General features: G+C 24.6%; 4 protein-coding genes and 1 long non-coding RNA gene across 7 annotated transcripts; 1 reads left to right on the forward strand and 4 right to left on the reverse strand.

The window, feature by feature from the left end:
• Positions 1-152: 152 nt before the first annotated feature.
• On the reverse strand, positions 153-10,319 carry LOC100867829 (acidic phospholipase A2 PA4). Of its 2 annotated transcripts, none has more exons than XM_031920160.2 (4): positions 9,928-10,319; positions 4,663-4,917; positions 4,079-4,416; positions 153-3,310 (listed from the first exon to the last, which is right to left on the reverse strand). In XM_031920160.2, the coding sequence occupies exons 2-4, from the start codon at positions 4,915-4,917 to the stop codon at positions 3,211-3,213; spliced, it is 693 nt and encodes a 230-aa protein (XP_031776020.1). In that variant the 5' UTR covers positions 9,928-10,319; the 3' UTR covers positions 153-3,210. The 2 variants fall into 2 exon arrangements, with proteins under 2 accessions (XP_031776020.1, XP_086764096.1); XM_086907970.1 differs by lacking the exon at positions 9,928-10,319 and adding an exon at positions 8,785-8,920.
• On the forward strand, positions 9,079-16,282 carry LOC105737015 (uncharacterized). The gene is made up of 2 exons (XR_001112991.3): positions 9,079-9,148; positions 15,866-16,282. It is a non-coding gene; the product is annotated as an uncharacterized LOC105737015 (long non-coding RNA).
• Positions 10,433-14,220, reverse strand: LOC100867633 (apolipoprotein D). The gene is made up of 5 exons (XM_003698959.4): positions 14,075-14,220; positions 12,680-12,796; positions 12,465-12,591; positions 11,982-12,077; positions 10,433-11,353 (listed from the first exon to the last, which is right to left on the reverse strand). The coding sequence occupies exons 2-5, from the start codon at positions 12,794-12,796 to the stop codon at positions 10,881-10,883; spliced, it is 813 nt and encodes a 270-aa protein (XP_003699007.1). The 5' UTR covers positions 14,075-14,220; the 3' UTR covers positions 10,433-10,880.
• Positions 14,602-17,220, reverse strand: Cdk1 (Cyclin-dependent kinase 1). The gene is made up of 4 exons (XM_003698958.4): positions 16,967-17,220; positions 16,305-16,600; positions 15,796-16,115; positions 14,602-15,719 (listed from the first exon to the last, which is right to left on the reverse strand). The coding sequence occupies exons 1-4, from the start codon at positions 17,001-17,003 to the stop codon at positions 15,476-15,478; spliced, it is 897 nt and encodes a 298-aa protein (XP_003699006.1). The 5' UTR covers positions 17,004-17,220; the 3' UTR covers positions 14,602-15,475.
• Positions 17,221-17,610: 390 nt separating this feature from the next.
• On the reverse strand, positions 17,611-21,783 carry LOC100867225 (uncharacterized). Of its 2 annotated transcripts, XM_086907971.1 has the most exons (6): positions 21,742-21,783; positions 21,554-21,683; positions 20,910-20,990; positions 19,371-19,483; positions 18,504-19,185; positions 17,611-18,382 (listed from the first exon to the last, which is right to left on the reverse strand). In XM_086907971.1, the coding sequence occupies exons 2-6, from the start codon at positions 21,614-21,616 to the stop codon at positions 18,086-18,088; spliced, it is 1,236 nt and encodes a 411-aa protein (XP_086764097.1). In that variant the 5' UTR covers positions 21,617-21,683; positions 21,742-21,783; the 3' UTR covers positions 17,611-18,085. The 2 variants fall into 2 exon arrangements, with proteins under 2 accessions (XP_086764097.1, XP_012349523.1); XM_012494069.3 differs by lacking the exon at positions 21,742-21,783 and having other exon boundaries at positions 20,910-21,019; positions 21,554-21,682.
• Between the last annotated feature and the right edge of the window lie 570 nt (positions 21,784-22,353).

Below are 22,353 nucleotides of genomic sequence, written 5' to 3' on the forward strand. Positions count from 1 at the left end.
TTCTTAAATTTATTTAACAGCAATTATTAGTATTCTTGAAATAACTTCTAATTAATAATTGATAAATATTTTCTAAGATTTAATTCTGTTAAAATTCTGCAATATTAAAATTTTTCTGCAATATATTAATTTTTCAAAATAAAAAAAACGAGTAGTTTGTAAAGAGGTAGTTTATTTTTTGAAATATTTGGTCTTTGATTTCAAATTAAATTATAGATACAATTTTTCAAATATATATGTTAAATTAGTTTTTGATGTATGATAAGTGCAAGTATATATGATAAAATGGTTGGAAATTGTAAAATTTCAAAGATAAATATAGAAAATTAATTATAGTTTTTTTATAATATATAATATAAATATTTTTTTCAGAAAGTATCCAAGAGATCCATTTTAGACTAAAATATATATATCAGTAATATAATATAAACAATATCATCGCATGCAAATATTAAAAATGTTGACTATATTATATGATATAATAATTAAAACTAATTTGAATACATATAAATACATATCTATCTCAAATTCACCAGTACAGTTTAATCTTAAAAAACAAATTTTAAATGATAAAATTCATAATTTAAATGAATTAATTATATAATGAATACATTAATATTTTAAATATCCAAAACATAATTTAACTTGCTTATTACAAGAATTATTTGTTCATTGAACATTGAATACTAAATTTATAATTTCACTTTGGAATAAATAATTTAAATTTAATTTTGAACCACAAGATATCTTAAAAGATCAAATAATTTTACTATTTTCATATAACATTATTATTTAAAAAAAAAAAATAATCTTGAAAAATATATATATCTTTAAAAATGATGTGTAAAACAATTTTTTTAATTTATTTAAAATTTGTTAAATTCCACTGTACTGTTGATCAATCGAAGGTCTTCAGGAAACTAAATGTCACTGAGCTATTTCTAACATATATATCAATGTGACATATTCAATCGATTGCACGCTTTCCCGGCTGACCTTCTCGAGATATTTACAAAATCCGGATAATCCTCGATTGTCCAGCGATAACTTCCGGTTCTCTCAGGTCGCATCAATTATTTGAGCATGAAGAGCCTCAAATAACAAATGATTACTCTATAAGTAATAATAAACTACATAGCAAGCTTACATGTCTGAGTAATTTCGATCACAGTAAAGATTGTGCAGAATCTTCGTTTCTTCTAATCATTTCATTTATTCTTTTTCGATTACTGCTCAAAATAATTAGTAAATCATTTTTTCATATCATTTAAAAAAAAATAATATGTATCATAAAATAAAAATTGCAATTTACAAGATAAGAGTCAAGAGCATTTGAATATTAATTTTTTGAGTTTTAAATTATATAGTTGTACATATATAATTGATATTGGATTGGTCATTGAACTCGTGTTATGTAATGATTATAAGAAAAATGATAATTGAACTTGGATGTTAAAATTTCCATATTGTTTCATAAGAAATTGCGGAAATATTTATCAATTTGTTGATTAATTTTTCCGTTTAATGTATTTTGCAAACAAAATATTTTCATACATAAATGAGGAAATTTTATTCAATTAAGTATTTTTCATATTATTTTGAGCAGTTTGCATCGAATGAATAAAGTTCTTTGATATGATTCTTGCATATTTGAGCTGCAACATGTTATTAATTTTTAATTTATACATACAAACGATTTTAAAAATGTCTTAAAACAAATAAAAGTTCGTTGAACGTACGAGTTTCAAAATTTAAAAATTTTGAATTTAAAAAGCTATCAAAAAGGATAGAAAAATCGCAGATATTGTGAAATTTATTGGTACGTTGTAAATTCATCAAGTTGATACTATAGCATTCATTACTTAGAAAATATATATATATCTCAAATTAAATAATATTTTATTTGAAATTTAATTCAAAAAGTTGTGATATCATATCTAATATATTTTAATTAATTCCGTATCAACTTGATGAAAAATCTTAATCTAAAGATAATCGTAGAAAATGCCACGCAATTTTATGCAATTGCATGCATATTTGCGCGACTGCAATAACGACGAATGATATGCAAGAAATGCGAACCTTGTTTCGGTGATACAATTCCAGTGAAATCTTCCTTCGTTTTATGTTCGATGAAGCAATTGCTCAATCAATTATAGTTATAATCTCTTTCTTCGTTACCATCTTTAGTTTAGCAGTTAATCAATATAAATTTACCAAATAGTTTTTATTTCATATTGTATATGAAATTAATTTCATATATGTATTTCATATATGTATATCTGTAACTTCCTTTTCTTTTCTTAAAAAGATTAATCATTTAAACTATTACTTTTAAAGTTGCAAACACGTTAAAAGAGTAATATTGAGCAGTAAAATCGTAAATCATTTGCGAATGTAAATTTTTCGCAATTCTTTCGAAATCAATAGTTTTTATTCAAATTTCACACCGATTCTTTCTTAAGAATTTGTAGAGATTTTTCTGAATTTCATTTCACATATTACAGAAGTGAAAAACAAAAAACTTTTTATAACAATACGTATTGACTTTTATGTTACAAGGATGACAACTACTAACATTTGCATAATCATTTCTTGCTTTCAAGCTGACCATCTTGTGCTATTTATTCCATTTTTTTACTTTGAAAATTGAAAAAACGACTAAACAAAAAAATAAAGAAAAAAGTTCTAATGTTTTTCATATTTGTGAAAACTTTGAAAGAAATTTTTAATTTTTTAAGACTAAAAAAATCCATCTGCTTATATTTAAGTATAACTTCATTCGAGACCAAAAAGAAAAAATAAAAAAATGTCTGATATATTTTTACATTTGTTAAAAAAATATATTAAAAAATATTTTTCGATACTTCTTAGCTATGGAATTTTCGAAAACTAATTTTCTATTTGTTATTATTTTAGACCGATATCTTGCAGAAAAATCGATCGAAGCTACCAAGAAGAGGATAATCTTTTTTATCAAGTAAAAGTCAGGAAAGAAAAATAACATTCCATGAAAAATAATGATCTGTAACAATATAAATTCATGAATGATCGGGAAAGAACATTATGTTCGATTCCCAGACAAGTTGGATCAGCGTGAAAGAAAGGGGCGCGCAAGGAACGCGTACAATTATCCCACTCATTAGAACTCTGTTAACTGGCATCACTTCAAAGGCTGTCTGGTCCGTTCTTCTTGCGTTTCCGCAATAGCTAGTTCACGTTCAAGGGCATCAGCGGCACGTATTTGTCGCTTGGTCGGAATTTGTACTGGGAGCACAATCGGTTCGATACCGATTCCGTGTAACCATTTCTGTAACATATCAACCGCATAACGATTACACACGATCGATCATTACGAAATTTTGCAAGAAAGATCGAAATAAACAGGAAAAATTGTTAAAGTAACATTGAAGAACACCATGAACACCACCACCACCACCACAATTATCATCAATAATCGATTGTCTGTGAGAATAAATTTATAATATATAAAATTACATTCAATCGAAGCTCATATGCAACCATGATGATAATTGTTTCTGTTTGAGGATGTCACGCATTGCCTGTAGCATCTTGTAGAAAAACATCTTGTAGGTATAATAATCTCGTGGCGAATTAATATATTCGTATCGCGTCGAATTCATCCAAACTAGAAGGCAACTGAAGAGAATTGATGATTTAATCAGTAGAAATATGTTTAATTGTTTCCTTTTATTCAATCATTTTGAAAAAAAAAAAAGATTATTTTTACATGTACTATATTTTAACAATATATTGAATATCTCAGAAAATAAGAAAAATAATGAAAAAATTCTTCCTTCTCCAAATAAAAAATATTAAATGATGATATAGTAAATTTATATTGATTATTATTTAATATAATTGATATTATATTGATATTCATATATCTTGATGTAATTTTTTAAAAGAATTGAGCCATTATAAAAATTCTTCTCTTGCTAAATATTTTACATAGGCAATACAAGTTTTAATAATTTTTTATTTTAGAAAGGAAGAATTTGAAAAGATCCAATAAATAAATAAATTTTATTTCCACAGAAAGTTTTCCAAAACTTACCTTTGCCATTGTGAACAGGGACGTCTTTCCTTAAAACAAATTACTTGTATCACATTAAAAAAAAGAGCACCGAGGGTATTCGCGACTTCCGAGTTAACATTCTGCAAACATCTACGGAACTTCGCATCGCAGTCACAGTAAGACCGTGTGAAAGGCGAGTTGTTGCATATACCATGAATGCACTCCTTAGGTGATATAGTGATAGGACAATGATCGTGTTCTCTACAACATGCATCCTCGGCTGCATGATGCCCGAGATCATCATACGATTTCGCTAAAGTACCTGGCCCACACCATTTTGTGCCTGGATAAATCAGTCCACCTCCTGCGGGTTGATTCTGTAACAAATAGAATTTACTTCTTTCATTTAATTTTATTTTTAATTTAATTTTATATTTTTATTTTTATTTTTAAACTCTTCAAGATTTATTTATACACAAGTAACAATGAAATATTTACTATTAAAAATTCTACTTAAAGATCTAATTACCTTTGTACGAAGTAATATTCTACATTAAACGAATTAAACGTTCAATCAATTATAATCTTGTTTGATATCTACAGTTGAAAAGATCGTTTAATACCTTTCCCTTGTCTCGAGATGCTTTACACGTTTCTTCCAAATCTGCTACGAGATTGCTTGACATTTGACGGACTTTTTTCGGGTCAGCACCAAGAACCATTTTTTGAATAACACCACGATCGGTGTACAAGGCACAGAAGGGCGCATCCGCATTTAATTCCACCATTCTTGACATAGTGGTATCCGCCACGAGAACACTAGCCTCAGTTTCATCCCCCCAAAGTGTTGGTATGAGCAGTAGAAATACTGTAAGCATCTATCAATCAAAATAATTTTTATAAAAAAAATGAAATAAAATTTCTTTTTTAAGAAGAATATTAAATCAGAGTGAGTTTTAAATTTTTCATTATATTTCAGCGTTATTCTGCAAGAAGAATCCTGTATATAAATTATAAATATGTAAATTATGATTTAATATACATGAAGTCGCATTGAATTTTTTTTTATTCAAATTCCGAATAATTTCGTAAAAATGCGTAACAAAAATAAATTCATTAAATGTATTCATTGCTATAAAAATAAATAATCGCATAGACATAGATCGAAAAGAGAATCAAATATCGTTATAGATATTTAATTTTATTATTTCGTAAAACAATGGATATACAATTGATTTTCAATAAAAAAAAAAAAATCCTTTGCCTATCAATCTGTTTTCTTATCTTCTAAAAACTCGAAATCAAACTCGTATATAAACATTTCTAATGGGGATAGTAGGTCGACAATGCGCAAACATTTCCTAACTTTTCTGTAAATATATCGAAATATACATATACTAATATTATTATAGTCTAGTCATATTTTGTCTTCAGTTTCACTTAAACACATAATATTAACTCCCACGCAAAATCTGAATATTTTTTATATTTATTTTAAGGAAAAGTATTTTAATAACAATTTTTTAGACTGGCATTTAAATTAAATAATGTAAAAAGTAAATACTTTTTAATATTAAAAAAAATAGTAATTATTAAAATATATATATATGTATAATCTTCTATACAATATTTTTTATCAGAGAAACAATTTCCATGGAATAATATTTTCATTTTCAGATTAAACTCTCAACACTTTATGTTACTGATACGTTCTTTCAATTAGGACTTGAAAAATCTTTTATTATTGATGCAGATCTAATGAAAACTAATTATAAATAGAATAATGTGACGTTTTTAATCCAACATTAATTATTGCTTGTTGAAGTAACCGATCAGATAAATCGACATACAGGAATTCCGGTCGTTTTAACGGGCAAGTTGGAGGGCACACCAATTAAATGTCATAAAATGATGCGTTCATTGCTGTATCTATCATATCCATGATGAGATTTTACTTGGTTATTTCATTACCATTCATAATCATCGTATTTTTTTTTTTTTTTCTCTTTCCTTGACACATTGATCAAACAACATTTGCACAATTTCAATTTATTCTTTTTTAAGCATTATTAAATTTCTACGCAAATAAAATTGCCTTGTTGTATTTTAAATGTTGACGTTTTAAGATTAAAGTTCAATTTATCATTTTTATTAGAAGATGAACTATCTTTTTCTGGAATGATAAGATAATAAGAAACAAATTAGAATCAAGAATATTAATAAAGATGATTATATTTGCATCTACACAACAATTACACTTTTCTCGCAAAAACATTATCCATTAAATATATTGATCGATAATAATTTATTTTAATTTATTTAATTTATAATAATTTTTAAATTATGCTGATATTACTTTATAGCAAAAAAAAAAAAGAATGTAAAAAATTTTTTTACTATATATTTTTTTTATTGTATATATTTTTTATAAATTTCTCTAATTACTAATAATAATTCTAATTACTAATATCTGCGCAAGTATATTAAATGATTCACTGAATAAAATAATACTCATTGCAATGAGACAATACAAAAGCACTTACAGTTGATTTATCAAAACATTGTTAAAATAGTCACTGACAATACATGACAATGAAATTCCTTTTCCTAAATGAATGTCAAAGTGGAAAATCCATGGTCACATCATAATTTTCATTTATCACCATCACGGTAAAATAAAAAACTTTCACATTATAAAAAAATTTAAGCATAAAATATATAAAATTCTCAATTTCTCTATTAAAAAATATTAATTCTCTTTTAATTTCAAAAATTTATAAAAAAAAAAGAAAAATCTTTTATAAGATTCGATATCTACGATTCAATTGCACCCGATGCAATGGTTTCGAGGAACGTTGAGCGACTAATAATGTTTTACCTTTCTCGAGAATCACTTCAAAAGATCCTTCAAGGACAACAGTTCTCTTAAGGTCACAGAAAAATAAGGAACAAAAACCAAACCTTGACGATTCCTCACTGGCTGTCCTTCCCTCTGACGCATCGAAATCGCAAAAGAGATTAATTCAAAAACAAAAATATATGTTGAAAGACAAGAGTGATGAACGACCTTACAAATCCCTATGAGAACCACTAAAGATTCGATATGAGATGATTTTAAATAGCTCTTAAGCAATCTTTAGAGATTGACATCAATGGAAATTACTGATTTTTGCGCTGATCTTTTCTATATGATTATATAAAGAAGAATATAAAATGATAAAAAAATCTTAAGATATAAATTATGTTGTTTGAATTTCAATTTTCATTGAAATTTATTTATAATTTATAAATATTATTATATTTAGATATGTAATTTCTCTAATTTTTTTAATTCTATTATAAATTAATTTATTTATATAATAAAATTGAATTAGATTAAATTCTACTTGTTTTCATTTATTTCGTTATTTATTTTTTTGTGTAATAATTTATTAATATTTATAGCGATTCTGTAGTTTGATATCATACCTGCAACAAATTAAATTTGTTTTCTTAATGAAAAAAATCATATAATTGTTTTAACAGGCAAAATTAATAAAAAGTAAAAATATTACAAGGAATATAAGACAACGTTATATTATTATACATGTATAATAAGATATAATAAATATAATAAATAAAAAAAAAAAATAAATATAATAATAATCCTATCTAATATTATCTAATATAATAATAATCCTATCTAATATTATTAACGATGAAGATTAATTAATGTTCAATATCATGACTTGTTTGAGGGATAAATTTAATTTAATTAGATCGTCCCAGTTTAGAGGTGACAGATCCTGTGAATTTCACTAACCCTCGTCATGAAATTGAACCAAATATCGAAAATCTGGGTCAGTCAACCTCATTGACGAACTTGTCTCTTGAACCTGTGCCAATTTAAACCAAATAACTCTGTGACCAACTGATGAATCTACATAATTCAACTACACTACAATCCATCTTTATCCATATATAAAAGTCATCAATTATAAATCATCATTATATCTTAATCAGATATAATCTTATTGCTAACTTTTCACAAAAAAGAACATGTGAACATGTGTATATGAACATGTTTATTTATTGATTCAATTATTAATTTAATTTTTAATTTTATTTTTTTCTTTTTTTTTTTTTTTTTACTAATAAAAATCTTATAACTTCAGGAAGAATTGAAGAGAATCACTATCAGAAATTATTTATTATGGAAAAATGCATTAGAAGAAATTGTTATAAGAAAAAAAAAGCTTTAATATAATAATCATGTAATAAATATAAAATCATAATAAATCATAATTGTAAATTATTTAAGAATAATAATTAATACAAATATCAATCTCTATAAAATTATCTTTTAACGATAATTCCTATTATCCCTCTTTTTAAAAAGAAAATATGTAAATAATTCTTTATAAGAATATAAAAATCGGAAAATTTATAATTCAATGTAATTTTTAACCTTCTAACTTTCCTTTTACTTATTTCATCCAACATTCAGTATTAAAGAAAGTTTATTATAAAAGAGAATAAAAGCAAGCAATTATCATTGCAATAAGATTATAATGTCAAAGAATCATAAAAAAAATTAACTATGATGTGAAATGAAAACACAAGAATATAAAGCACAGCAAAATATCGCAATGAGTCGCCGACGAATTAGCAAATTAACGATCAGTCAAGATGTCAAGAACAATTCACGAGAAATCGCTACTCGTTGCAATATACGCGTTGCACGCGCCGCTTAATCGATCAATTACCCTGTGGAAAAGTCGTACACGTGCAGTGGTGAGTATGTTTATTACGATATCACGATCACAAAGAATGAAACATTCAATCTTAACCAGGCAAACAATAAAACTGTTTCAAACGAATACGTTGTTGCAAAGTAGATTGATTTAAAGATGAATTTAATGAAACTATTTGTAAAATCAAAGAAATCGAAACATGTTCGAGTCGAAGGAATAACGTGAAACTCACTAAAAGAAGAAGTGCGCAACTAGCTGCCAACTAACCCCCACCGCCAGCTACGCAACCCCAGAAACCGCAACGCGACTCGAGCTGCTGCAGTGCGCAACAACCCCTCAACTGATCGACACCGATCTTGTAAAATTTATTCCGAAGGTAATAAAAACGCGATAAGAAATGATTTTAATATTTTGAAATTAATAATTTTACCTATTGAAAGATTATGTTGAAAAATATATGAGAAATTTTAAAATTCTTCAAGTTCTTAAACTTTAATGATTTAAACATCCAAATTTATTATTTTCGATATATATCTCCATTGTTAGTTAAATGTTTATGATTTCAGAATCATATATATCATAATCATCGATGTAGATATATTTTTAACATAATGGATGTGTAATTTAAACAATTATTACCAATTTCAAAGGAGAATACAATCTTGTACCGAGTCTCCTTTCGTTCAATTTATATGAAATTCAATACCTGTGTATAATTCTGCTTCCTAGACTATTATAAAATATTCCATTTGCGTTGTGCATTCGTGTTATTCGAAAAGCACATTTTTCAGGAATATCGTTTATCGATTCCTCGCACGCATGTTAAAGAAAATATATTTTGAATAATGTATATCTTTAAGATAGATGTATCCTCAAACTATATGCTTTAGCATTTTTAACTAAATAATTTTTACTAAAATTTTTCTATTATATATAAGACTACATCTATAAGATTATATCTAAGATTATATAATTTTTAATTAATTAAAATATCATATATTTTTCAAAATTGAATAATAATTATTATCAGAGCAATTACTATCGATCTGATTTTTCAAATAATTAAATATATATGATATAATAAATAAAGATATAGAATTAAAATTAAAGAAATAAAAGAAAAAGACAAAAATGTAATGAATTAATAATACATACATTGAAGTTTTATAATTCTCGTGGACGATGATCAATAATTTTTCCTGTCTTCACAGGATTGTGATCTTTCAACAAAGAATTTCTGTGATTCCACAGAATTGTGAATTTCAAAATAGAGTGATTGTCGCAAGATGTTTTTTCTAAAAAAAATTCGCTTTATCTCTCTTCAACGGCCGCTATCAAACTGATCGTTGAAACGGGTCGTCAGGATACTAATATTATGTGGCATACATACATGAACCCGTGATCCAGATTACACGGGGGAGATTCCAAATCACGTGATATACCACATGCTTGCAACCGTACAATATATAACTTCGTCTGTTGTAAATAGATCGGATTAATTTGTCGATAGCACAAAACATGCTGGCGATATTTTTTCTTCCAGAGATTTTACAATTTCATATTTTAATATCCTTCAATACAAGCCAATTAAAGATAGAAGGAAGAAGTATTTTCTTATTATTAAATATCATGACAGAACTACTGTGAATTGAAAACATAATTGAAAATGATTAGAAATTTATTATAAATTTATATAAAATAATTTCTGATTTCTATATATATATATATATATTTTATGTATTTATTTTTTTAAGGAAATAATATTTTGTAAAAAACAAATCAAAATTTATTTTTAAAATAATTAAGATAATTTTTCATATTTATTTTATTAATTTATTTTATTTTCATAATTTCATATCAAAAAATTAAAAATTTATTTTATTTATATATATATATAATCATCTGTTCTCATGTCATGTTTTAATCATAGTATACAATTTCATACTTATCTCATTCTCATTAAAATTATATCAAATCTAATCAAAGGAGAAAATAGCATTAACAATTTATTTATTTATTTTCTCCAAGAAAATGAGTATTGAAAAAACGAGAAAAAGCATTAATTCTTATGATCAAAATATATTAAATAACTTTTTAAAATCAAGAATCTAAGGAATCCATTCAACTTCATTTGTTTCTTCATAATGCTTCATTAAGTTTTTTTCAGTATTTTCTTCCGGTTTACTCGTGATTTTCTCTTCGCTTCCGGTCAATTTATGATAGACCTTACTTCCCATGTTAGCTACCCATTCGACACCATCGCCTACTTTTTCTCCAGCTTTGCGAACTAAATTGCCAATATTTTGACTTGTGAAAGTCGATGGATCCACCGTAATATCTAATGAATTATTACCATGTGAACATTTGATTTGACTAATAATGCTCAAATCAAAGGGATTCACACCAAAATCGGATAATTTTTGTCGTAAATTATCTATAAAAGTTTTATCCAATTCCCGATTCCTAGAAAGGATTGTTGCACTCTGACGATGAGCAAATGTCAGCTTCTGACATGTAAAAACACCCGCGTAATTGTTGTAATCCGTGGCGAACACTACATGCGACGCACTTCCGGCTACACCTTTAAATACGATAAATTGATAGTTAGAATAAATGTAATTGAAAAATTCGTGAAAATTCTTTGAAATATTTAATGAAATAATGCGATTTAATTTCATTGAAATTCCTATATTTCTATATTTTCTACCTTCTTTTAATTATTATGTCTTTCTTTTATAGAATTTTTTTTTTATAAATATATTTAATAAAAAGCGTTTTTTCAGTTTTTTCAAAAACTTATAAAAAGAACAAAGGAATTTTTATGTTTATGTGATAATTTATATGTTTTTGTAATTTGTATGTAATTTATATTTTATATTTGTTTATTTAAAAAATTGTTATATAAATTATTTATAAAATTTTAAGAATAAATAAAAGAATTTATTTTTGTATATGCTTTATTGTATATACAAAAATTTGTATATATATTAAAAATATCAAAAATATATATAAATATATAAATATATATTTTTGAGCTTTGATAATAAATAAAAATTTTTACTAAATTCTCTAACAATTTCAAAAAATTATTAACATACCATATCGAATTATTGAAATATCTTTAAATATTTTTTTAAAAATATCAATTTCCTCTTAAACAATTGAAAAATATGATTAATTTATTTTATCATAAATATAAATTTACTTACTAAGAGGAAAACGAACTTTCATTAGAGCCGGCGTACTCGGATTCGGTACGGTCAATTCACCAGTGTAATGGTACTCATGCTTCAATGACGTAAGACCTGTGTATAGAAACGTCGCTTCATTACGGATAATTCATCCTATTTGTCAGACAGTTATTCTATTGACATGCTTTTATGAGTCTCGATGGGATCCGATGTTCTTCTTTATTAATTCAAAAGCTTTCAACAATACATATGTATATTAGCAGTACGGTGTTGTCATTTATAAAATTTTGTCTTTTTCGTAGCATCTTCATTGTTTAATGTTAGAATTATCCACAAAAAAAGAATATCGGATTACTTTTTAACTTCAATTCTTCAAATTTTAAATTGAACACTATTTTAAAGCATTTTTGTTTATATATAATTTTTAAAATTTAGTCTATTATTTTTCTTAATTTTTCATTAAAAAAAAATTTTTTTCAATTTTAAATATTTTTATCTTACTTAATACTGGATGATCGGAATCCTGTTTTAGAATGTATTCACCCGGTTCCTCTCCACGAGTATAATTATAAGTAATACATTTACTAGCAGTGGAAGTTTTCTGAATTACGTACCATGTACCTAAAAACTAAAATTTCAAATTTACTATAAATGAACGAAAAAATAATTTAATATATAAATACTTTTGTTTATATACAATAGAATTATAAACTTACTTTGTTTATTTGAAATCCCTGCATTGGTTCTACGATGGGACAAGGCCCCACGTGATATGTATGTGTTTTGACGAGAACAAAACATCCTAGTAAGAATGCTAGAGATAATATCTTCATCTATAAAAAAGTTTATATTATTTGAAAAAAAATAGTAATATCAATCTATTCTTTATATGTTAAAAAAATTTCAGAATGAATGATTTCCTGATAGCGATTATAATTTTATCATTATTTAAAAATCAAATACATAAAGATATTGTCTTATTTTAGTAAAATAAATCTTTAAAATAAATAAAATTAAAAATAAATAACTAAAACTTGTAATTGTAATATGATGTTTAAAATATTTAATTATATACAATTTGAATGAACAATACAATAATGAATATGATTTAATGTTCTTGAATTCAAGTAAAAAGTAAAGTTCATTGTACATTCAGTTTGAATTTTTTCAAAATTTAAATTTTCTATATCAAAAAAAAAAAAATTATACATAATATAAAATCAACTTTGACTTCATTTCCTACTGTAGAGATTTTAAAAAAATTATTTTTCTTTTATTATCTATAGATAATATAATGATATACATAATATATATATATATATATATATATATATATTATTAATATTAATTATATATATTTATAATACTAATCATAATAAAATACAAGATGAAGAAATATAATCCGTGTGAAATATCGAATCGAAACCAACTTCATTAATATTGTTTTCATTTGAAATCTATTTTTAATTATTATTATTACTTACATATCAAAAATATATTGTAAAATACATAAATTAAATTAATAATTTCTTATCTAAATATTTCTTTCTAACTATTATATTTCTAACTATTAACTATTATAATTTTTTTTTTAAATATTTAACGAAAATATAAATTCATGTCATTAATTAATTAATATCGCAACAAAATTATTTTATGATATATGAAAATGTTTAAATATTATCTAACAAAAGTTTTCGGATACTATTTTATAAGAAAATTTATTTAATTATAATTATTTAATAATTAAAATTTATTCAAAAATTAATATTAATATCAGTTTATATATTCCGTATATAATTTATAACTATATTATATTCCATGTATAGTATCCATGTATAAATATCTATATATAAATATCCATTATGTTTTATATATATACAATTTTCATTGAAATCAAAATTTTTGGGTTAGGTGAATTTTTTTTCAAGATACGAAAACTTTTGTGTTTTATTATTTGTAATAAAGTCATTAACCTTTTCTACAATATATATAAATTATAAATGCAAATGTAAATATATAAATAGAATCATAATATATTCTATATAATATTATTGTGAAATAATATAAGTATGCAATACAATATCTTAAATGACCACTGAGATACTCACCGTGAGACGATGTTGTTAGACTCTGAACTAGTACTGTAAACAGTAGCACAGTGGAGAAGAATTTTATGAGACATACTCCCCTCTCAATCCAATTATGGGTCATATATACTTCGAATAGACTGATCGTAACATGATCAAATACGTTATTTCTAAAGAATTCGTAAAAATGAATCAATTTTCATAAAAATAAGTATTTTCATATAATTTTATATTATACTTTACATCAATCAAATTATTTATACAATCAAATTATTTACAATAATAGTAAAAAATAATATATTTTTTTTATTTTATAGCATTATTTTGAAATCACATTATATTATATTTGTAAAGAAATAAAAACAATAAAATTTTTTATAGATATTTTTATTAGAATATAAAAATTGTATAAGATATCTTATGATATAAAATTTATAATTAATTTAGTAATAATTCATTGTTATATAGTTTTTAATATATAAAAATAAAGATATCTAGATTATACATATTTTTTTAGAAAAAATGGTTTATAAAAAAAAAGCTGAAGATACGAATATCATATAATTTTATTATATTTGCTTACGATGAGTCATTTTCGTTCGACGAATCAAATTAGTCATTCTAGGAATGATATATACAATTTCATTTTTTTGTTTCTCTGTAGTTTAATTTGTAATTTAATTTATATTATGCATTAAAAGAAAAGTCACACTATGAAAAAATATCAATATAAATACAGAAACTTTAAAAATATAAAAATGATAAATTATGGTGAAAATACCGAAATTTCTCCTGCATCGAAAAACATATAAATAAACTATCGTCGTTTATTTTTATTATAAAAATACAAAAGATATATTTTTAATAAGCATGTGAATTTCTCAGTAGTATTTACAGAAAACAATAGCATATATCTTCAGCTGAATTCCTAATAATACCAAATGTATTACCTATCTTAAAATTAAAACTTAAAATTAAAACTTAAAATTAAAAAAAATTTTATTTCAAATAATAAAAACATTTTCTAATTCAATATATGATAGAATGATATCTAAGAGTATTTATAATACCACAATATTTTTTTTTAAAATGAATAAGTAATAATTGCAAAAAGAATCTGAAGTTAAACGAATAGATGAATTATTCAAATATCAAATTGCTACAAAACATTTTTTTGTTCAAATATAGTACAAAAACTATTTTTCTCTTCGAAATTTTTATAGAAAAATTATCTTCGCTGATTAAACATAATATTCTTTTGAATATAATTTTCATTACATGATGAACAAAGTCATTGAAAAAAAAAACATTAAATGTTTGTTTTTGTACGAATAACTTAATATTTCGGTATACCCTGAGACATAATTTATGTAGTCATAATATCTGTACCATGCATTTATCCATTCGTTTTATTTTTCTGCATTATTCCGGCGGCAATTTAGAAATATCCAAGTCATTAAAATAAGGATGTTTCAGAGCAGCTCGTGCCGATATTCTATGCACAGGATCATAAATAAGCATCATTTGCAAAAGATCAAGTCCATCATTATCTAATGTTTTAACTTGTGATTCTAAGTTATTAGTTATCCAATTTGGAAATGTAGCCTTATAATCTGATAACTGTGTTACACCAGGCCATATTTCTTCTGTAGGCGTTCTTAATATCCTATAAAATATTTATTACTAATTCAAGTTCTTATATTATAATCTAATATATAATATCGACTATAAAATCAATTTACCGAAATATTCTAAATAATTGATCAATTTCACTATCTCCTTGGAATAATGGTTTCTTGGTTGCCATTTCAGCAAATATACAGCCTATGCTCCAGATATCAATGGCACATGAATATCTATTGGCACCAAGAAGAATTTCTGGAGCTCTATACCATAAAGTAACTACTTCATGTGTATATACTCTAACTGGTATTCCAAATGCTCTTCCAAGTCCAAAATCTGCTACTTTGATCAATCCTGACTTGTCAATCAATAAATTTTGTGGTTTCAGATCACGATGAAATATTCTACGTTTATGACAGAATAAAATAGCACGTGTAATCTAAAAAAAGGATTACATATATTTTAACTTTTATAAAATATTTTATAGTATTTATTAATTCATATTAAAATAATCATGTATAATTATATATATAATAATATATTATATAAATAATAATATTATAATAATATAATAATATTATTTTAATAAAATTATATTTTATGTTATATATTAAAATTAATTTCAAACCTGATATAAATAAGATTTAACCATTTTTGGCTCCATTAATTTTCCAGTACCTAAATTATCCATGTATTTTTTTAAATCCATAGTAAGATATTCAAAAATAAGATATAATCTAGTCTCTTCCATTAAGACATCCATTAGTCTAACAATATTAGGATGTGGCAGTTCTTTAAGTAAAGAAATTTCACGAATTGCTGTTGATGGTATTCCTTCATCATCACTTTCCAAACGAATTTTTTTCATGGCTACAATTTCTCCAGTCTTTTTATGCTTTCCCTTGTACACTACTCCATAAGTACCTGTGAAATTTTTTTTATGATGCTATAAATTTTTTGTGATATTTTAAATTTTCTTTGATACCACAAAATAACAAGAATAATAATTTTTATTCTACAAATAAAATGTATATGTGTATTTATGAATAGTTATTTTACTTTAAACAGACTGCTTAACAATTATGATTTTTGAAATAATCATCTTTTAATAACCTTAATTAAAAATACAAAATTAAAATTTGTACAAAATTTATTATAAATTAATCGATTAAATTTTGATACAAATTTATTAAAAATATTTTTAGATTAGAAATAAAATGAATCTTAAAAAATATGATAAAAAAAATACTAATTAGACAAGGATAATCTGCAAGGTATTATAACATTCACCTTCACCGATTTTTTCAATCTTCACAAAATTCTCCATACTGAAAGAATGCTTAAAACCCTAATCTGCGTATATTTTTCTAAACTCTAATGTCTAATATAATTCAAATATAATAAAATTTCATATATATTTCACAAAGTTTTCCAGTATACCGTCACGTAACGATTAAATTCAAATGTCGGTACGCCATATTGATAAACACGTTTGAATGTTCAGTGTTCGGTTTGTTCCGTAACAAGTCGGCCTTGTTATAGCCAATCCGAACAAACATCGTAATATTTAGGTTATTTCGTAAAAATATTCCGCTTTTACGGAAACAGGTGTTGTTTTTAAACCCGCGCTTTTATAATATTTTAATATATGGTTATAAAAACCATAATTGCTATCATAAAGCAAAATAATTATAATTTTAATAAAAAAAAATAACCTTATTTTAATTAAAATTATTAATTGTAATGTATATAATTATTATATAATATATTAATTATATCATGTATTATAATATAGATAAATTAATATAAATAAAGCCAATATTAAATACGAGTTCTCAGTAAATCTGAAATATATTAATTAATAGAAATAAATTTATATTCTAAAGTTTGGCTTTACCAAAAAATTAAGGAACTTAAAAAAAAAAATTTCAAAAATCATTTGACAATATTTATTAAAAAAAGAGAGAGAAAAAAACATCATTCGTGTCAATGTATCTCTTATTTGTACATACAGTATATAGGTACAATGAAATTATCATATAAATTGATGTTACAAGCACATTTGTAACAAACAAAGATTTCTTGTCTTTTCATTTTTTTTTCAAACAAAAATTAATCAAGAATATTTATCGTCAAATCGAAAACACAGAGTTCTTCTTCCAGATTCTTTATAAAATAAATTTATTTTTTTAATGTTTACAATATAATTATATAACTATAACAAGATCATTCAAATCTTTGTTTGATAAGCTTTGTAGTTACTCTATAATTCCTATATATAACGACTTTGAAATAAAAACTCTGTTTTGTAATCGACCTGACGAGATTGTAAAATCAAAAATCGAGTTGCACCTGTGTTAGACTTGTTATTAATCATAATTCAATGTCGTTCAAAAGTTTCAACACATTTTATCGAGGAAATTGATAGCCACCAGTAGCATAACCAAGTCCGACACCTCGTTGTGTGTGTGTAGTAGCACGTGCTACTTCGTACTGTTGTTCCATGTTATTAAACATTTCTTCTTGTTTTTTTAATATATCTGGTTTGGTACCCGCTGCCGGAGCAATCGGTAAATCGTCTTTGATGCCCATTAATCGCTTAAACTTTGCCGTTACTTTTCCATCCTGATCATGAGTGAATGTTGTTCCTACCCAAGTGTTTGCAGTGGAAGCTGCTGTAGATGTTTTACCTTCATCTTGTTTCGACTGTAAAAATAAAAATATATATATATATTTATATAGAAAAAATTTTGAATTTAAAAAAAATATTTTGGTATTAACATGATTATGATTAAATTAACATGAAAATGAATTAATAATTAATTACTTTATTCGCCCATAATAGTTTTCTCTTCTGTATCTGTTCCGCATACTTTCCTTGCGTCGCTGTGGCTAAAGGATTATAATAATTTTGTTCATTTTGAATGCCTGGTGTAGTGGTGTCTCCTTCTGGTGCTTTAAGTTCAATTCCTAACTTCTCTAATTGGGCTAACTTGTTTCTACCTTTTTCTTCTCTATAACTCATTGTTCGAAAAGGAGGCGGAGCTCGGTCTCTCGATCTAGATCTTGATCTTGCACGATCTTTTTCTTTATGATAACTGGATCGATCGTCTCGATATCGATCTTTCGATCTATCATCTCTAGAATGTCGGCGATCTCGATCTCTGTCCCTATCTCTGCGTCTATCTCTGTCACTTCTATCACGATTTCGATCTCTTCGATCATCACGATAGTGATGATCTTTGTCGCTCTTTTCTCTATCATCACTCTTCTCATCTCTACTTGATCCTAACGAACTCTTTTCTTTTTTTTTATCATCATCACGGGATTTTCTATCATCATCCCGATTCCTTTTTATATCTCTATCTCTATGACTGTTTTCTCGTTGTCTTCTATCATCATACGATGGTCGTCGTCCTTTATCACTCATGTGTCTACTACGGTCAGATCTATCTCCTCGTTTGTGCTCGTCTTTTGAATTTGCTGTGTGATTTTCATGATCAGATCGCCTGTAAAACGATTACGTTCTGCAGGATATACCACACAGATTCGTATTATTATTTTGCATGTAAGGGAAACATTATGTGGTAAGTATGTTGCAAGTTTGTTTGTTTGTTTTTTTCTCTTATAAAGTTCAAAGAAATATATTAATTTAAATTCAGAGGAGAATAAGCTTACAAACAAACCAGCTTACCTCTGGTCTGAGGGGGAAGGTAATGATCGAGATGAATCTGTTTTTGATTGTGCTGCTGGACTCTGTGCTCTTTCACTACTGGATTCTCTAGACGAATTGTTGTTGTTGCTTTCCTAAAGAAATAAAAATTATTCACATTACTATGCATTTTATATATTTTATTAAGTAAAACATAAATTTCAATTTACATTACAAGAACTATCTTAAACCAAACGTTTTTTTTAATACCCTCACAATTTAACAAAAATCAATCTTTTATCAATTTAACTTTATGACTTTAATAGTTTTTAACAAATATAATTATTTTAAAATTATAAAATTTATAAAAAAACGAATTTCAATATATATAAAGATTGAATTTTGCAATATTCATAATTATCAAATAAAAATTACTACATCCTAATATTTTTGATATTTAAACCATAATATTTAAAAATAATAGAGAATATTCTTAAAACTATTGTAATTAGTAATTTTCAAAAAATAAATTTTCTCACATCCTTGGTTGTACTTGATACAAAAATTTTATAACATAAAAATTTATATTGTAAATATAATACATTGTAAATTTCATTGTACACTTTTTTCAATTAAATTTTGGAGAATAGAATAAAAGAGAAATAGGAATGAGGGCCCTTCACATTTATTTGTTTTAGCAGTTAGTTATATTACCCGAATATGTTTGTACATGTGGTTTCTTTGATGGTTGATTTTTTATTAGTGTTACCTTCTTCCAGCTTCCTCTACTCACCTTTGTCTTCTCAATAGGACTTGGGGTAGTCTTGAAAGACCCTCACACAGCATAGACCTTGCCGAGGTGCGTAGATATTGTATCATGTATTACCAACAGAGCTACGTGTTAATATTTTCTCACGAAATGGCACTATTCCCATTTACTTATTATTTAAATTTTAAATATCTCAATCTTTACTCTCATTGTTTCTGCCACATGATAAGGCTTTAAGGTCATGTCTTAAACTTATCAAAAAATTTTATTTCATAAATTATATTTTGATAATATTATTATAATGTATTAAAAGATGATATAAAAATAATAAAGGATAAGAGTGCATTACATCGTAATAGTATATATATAAATATAAATAATATTTATAATATATATAATGAAAACAATATAATGATAATATTATATTGTTATTAAGTTCAAAATAAAGATAAAAATAGAATTTTTAATGATATTACATTATTAAAATTTTTACAAATAAAAAATAATTAATAAAAATTGTATCAATTCATATTAAATCATTATAAAATTTTTCTTCAATGCAAAAAAGTTTTATTTTATTAGTTTTTGAATGTTTAATACGAAATAAATACTATAATTTTATTGTGAAAATGCATTCTATTTATATGGTTTTGACATGACCTCTGAAAACCAAGATTAAATCATTTTTTTTTATATGTCATGAACCTATATGTATGTATAGCCCTCATAAAGATACCACATTTTCCATTCGTTGTAACATTTTGTACTTAATATTACAAAAAAGCATTTACAAACATTCAATTTTACTATACCTCACTCATGTCCATTTGAACTGGATCGTAGTTTGCGTCACTGGCTCTTTTATTGGTATCACCATGCATCCCATATGATATCTTAGAAACACAATATTGGTGATAAACCACTAAATAATTTAAAAATCATAATATATATTATCAATATTATTATTATTATTATTATTATTATTATTGATATTATATTGATATTATATTAATAATAATCTCAAAATAAATAATTAAATTACTTATATCCAAAAATATCAAATAATTTTTTAGAATATTAATAAATAAATTAATAATTTATAGAATTAAATATAAGAATTTTTATACTTGTACAATTGTAGAAATAAGAATAATAATTACGTGTAATTTATATGTTAAGTAAACGTGTCGTAGGTTTGTTAAATCTACAGTTAAAAAAATATATAAATATATATCATAAATAGTTAATTCAATTTTCTGAGATAAGATTATTAAATATAAAAATTGTATTTATGAATAATTGAAAAATTATATTGACTTAAAAACCTATTCTAGGAGAAGCCATGTCGCGTATGTACATGAAAGTTTCTTAAGTATTATAAATGCCGCAGTGAAAATGAGATATTAACAAAATAATTATAAAATATTCCAACGTTTGTCAATATGTAAATACTCACCTTTGGATCTTCTGAATTATTACTATTGTCCCCGTCACTAGCGTAATTCGCTAACGAATCCATAATGGCGTGAAAACGGGGAACGAACTGTCCGAAATTGTTACGACTATCGCAGCGCGTCGATCCTAGGCTGCCTTGCGCAGAAACGCCATTGGTCGAGAATATTTAACCAGCTTGTATATACATACCGTGCTTTTCTAGTGCTTCCATCGAATGAGGTTATCGAAGCGGAAATGGAAGAAAAACGATACAGGAAATGCAGAATAAGCGGTGAAATTAAGCGCGAACATGAAAATCTTAACAAAATTTCTTCTAAATAAGCAATTGATTGAATTTTGATTATTAAATATTATTATAATTATTTATTTTTATGATATAATCTAATCGATGATATGATATGATATAATCTATAATCGATGAAATATTAAGATAAAAGAATTGATCTATTGAACGATTGTATTCTATAATAAATATTAAAAAAAATTTATAAGAAAAATAACATTTTTTTAAGATAAAAATAAAATTTCTACTAATAAAAACAATATTAAAATATTTTATTAAAATAATTTTAAAATATAATAATATTTTTATTAAAATAATTTTCAATTTCAATTTTATGGACATTATCCTACATAAATTCTGTTTTATAGTAAATTGTAACAGATATGAATTGTCTGTGAATTAGATAATTATAACAATAATAATTTTTATATATCTATAGATAATTATATTTATATAGCCAATATCTTAAAATATAACATTAAAAAATACTCTAAAATTTTTAAATAATTCTCAATTTA

Source organism: Apis florea, unplaced genomic scaffold (genome assembly GCF_048593485.1).
Source record: "Apis florea isolate Af1SG1 unplaced genomic scaffold, ASM4859348v1 contig_3036_pilon, whole genome shotgun sequence".
NCBI classification, from domain to species: domain Eukaryota; kingdom Metazoa; phylum Arthropoda; class Insecta; order Hymenoptera; family Apidae; genus Apis; species Apis florea.

What these genes read in the sequence shown, in the direction of transcription:
- LOC100867633 (XM_003698959.4), bottom strand. Translation starts at nt 12,796, where the DNA reads ATGAAGATATTATCTCTAGCATTCTTACTAGGATGTTTTGTTCTCGTC. An exon ending in TTCCGATCATCCAGTATTAA is followed by an intron (nt 12,078 to 12,464) that starts GTAAGATAAAAA and finishes TTCTATACACAG; the next exon opens with GTCTTACGTCATTGAAGCAT. An exon ending in GAAAGTTCGTTTTCCTCTTA is followed by an intron (nt 11,354 to 11,981) that starts GTAAGTAAATTT and finishes TCGTATTTAAAG; the next exon opens with GTGTAGCCGGAAGTGCGTCG.
- LOC100867829 (XM_031920160.2), bottom strand. Translation starts at nt 4,917, where the DNA reads ATGCTTACAGTATTTCTACTGCTCATACCAACACTTTGGGGGGATGAA. An exon ending in CATCTCGAGACAAGGGAAAG is followed by an intron (nt 4,417 to 4,662) that starts GTATTAAACGAT and finishes TATTTGTTACAG; the next exon opens with AATCAACCCGCAGGAGGTGG. An exon ending in CCCTGTTCACAATGGCAAAG is followed by an intron (nt 3,311 to 4,078) that starts GTAAGTTTTGGA and finishes GATATGTTACAG; the next exon opens with AAATGGTTACACGGAATCGG.
- LOC100867225 (XM_086907971.1), bottom strand. Translation starts at nt 21,616, where the DNA reads ATGGATTCGTTAGCGAATTACGCTAGTGACGGGGACAATAGTAATAAT. An exon ending in CCTTCCCCCTCAGACCAGAG is followed by an intron (nt 19,186 to 19,370) that starts GTAAGCTGGTTT and finishes ATCGTTTTACAG; the next exon opens with GCGATCTGATCATGAAAATC. An exon ending in AACTATTATGGGCGAATAAA is followed by an intron (nt 18,383 to 18,503) that starts GTAATTAATTAT and finishes TTATTTTTACAG; the next exon opens with TCGAAACAAGATGAAGGTAA.
- Cdk1 (XM_003698958.4), bottom strand. Translation starts at nt 17,003, where the DNA reads ATGGAGAATTTTGTGAAGATTGAAAAAATCGGTGAAG. An exon ending in GATTGAAAAAATCGGTGAAG is followed by an intron (nt 16,601 to 16,966) that starts GTGAATGTTATA and finishes AAAATTTCACAG; the next exon opens with GTACTTATGGAGTAGTGTAC. An exon ending in CAATTATTTAGAATATTTCG is followed by an intron (nt 15,720 to 15,795) that starts GTAAATTGATTT and finishes AATATTTTATAG; the next exon opens with GATATTAAGAACGCCTACAG.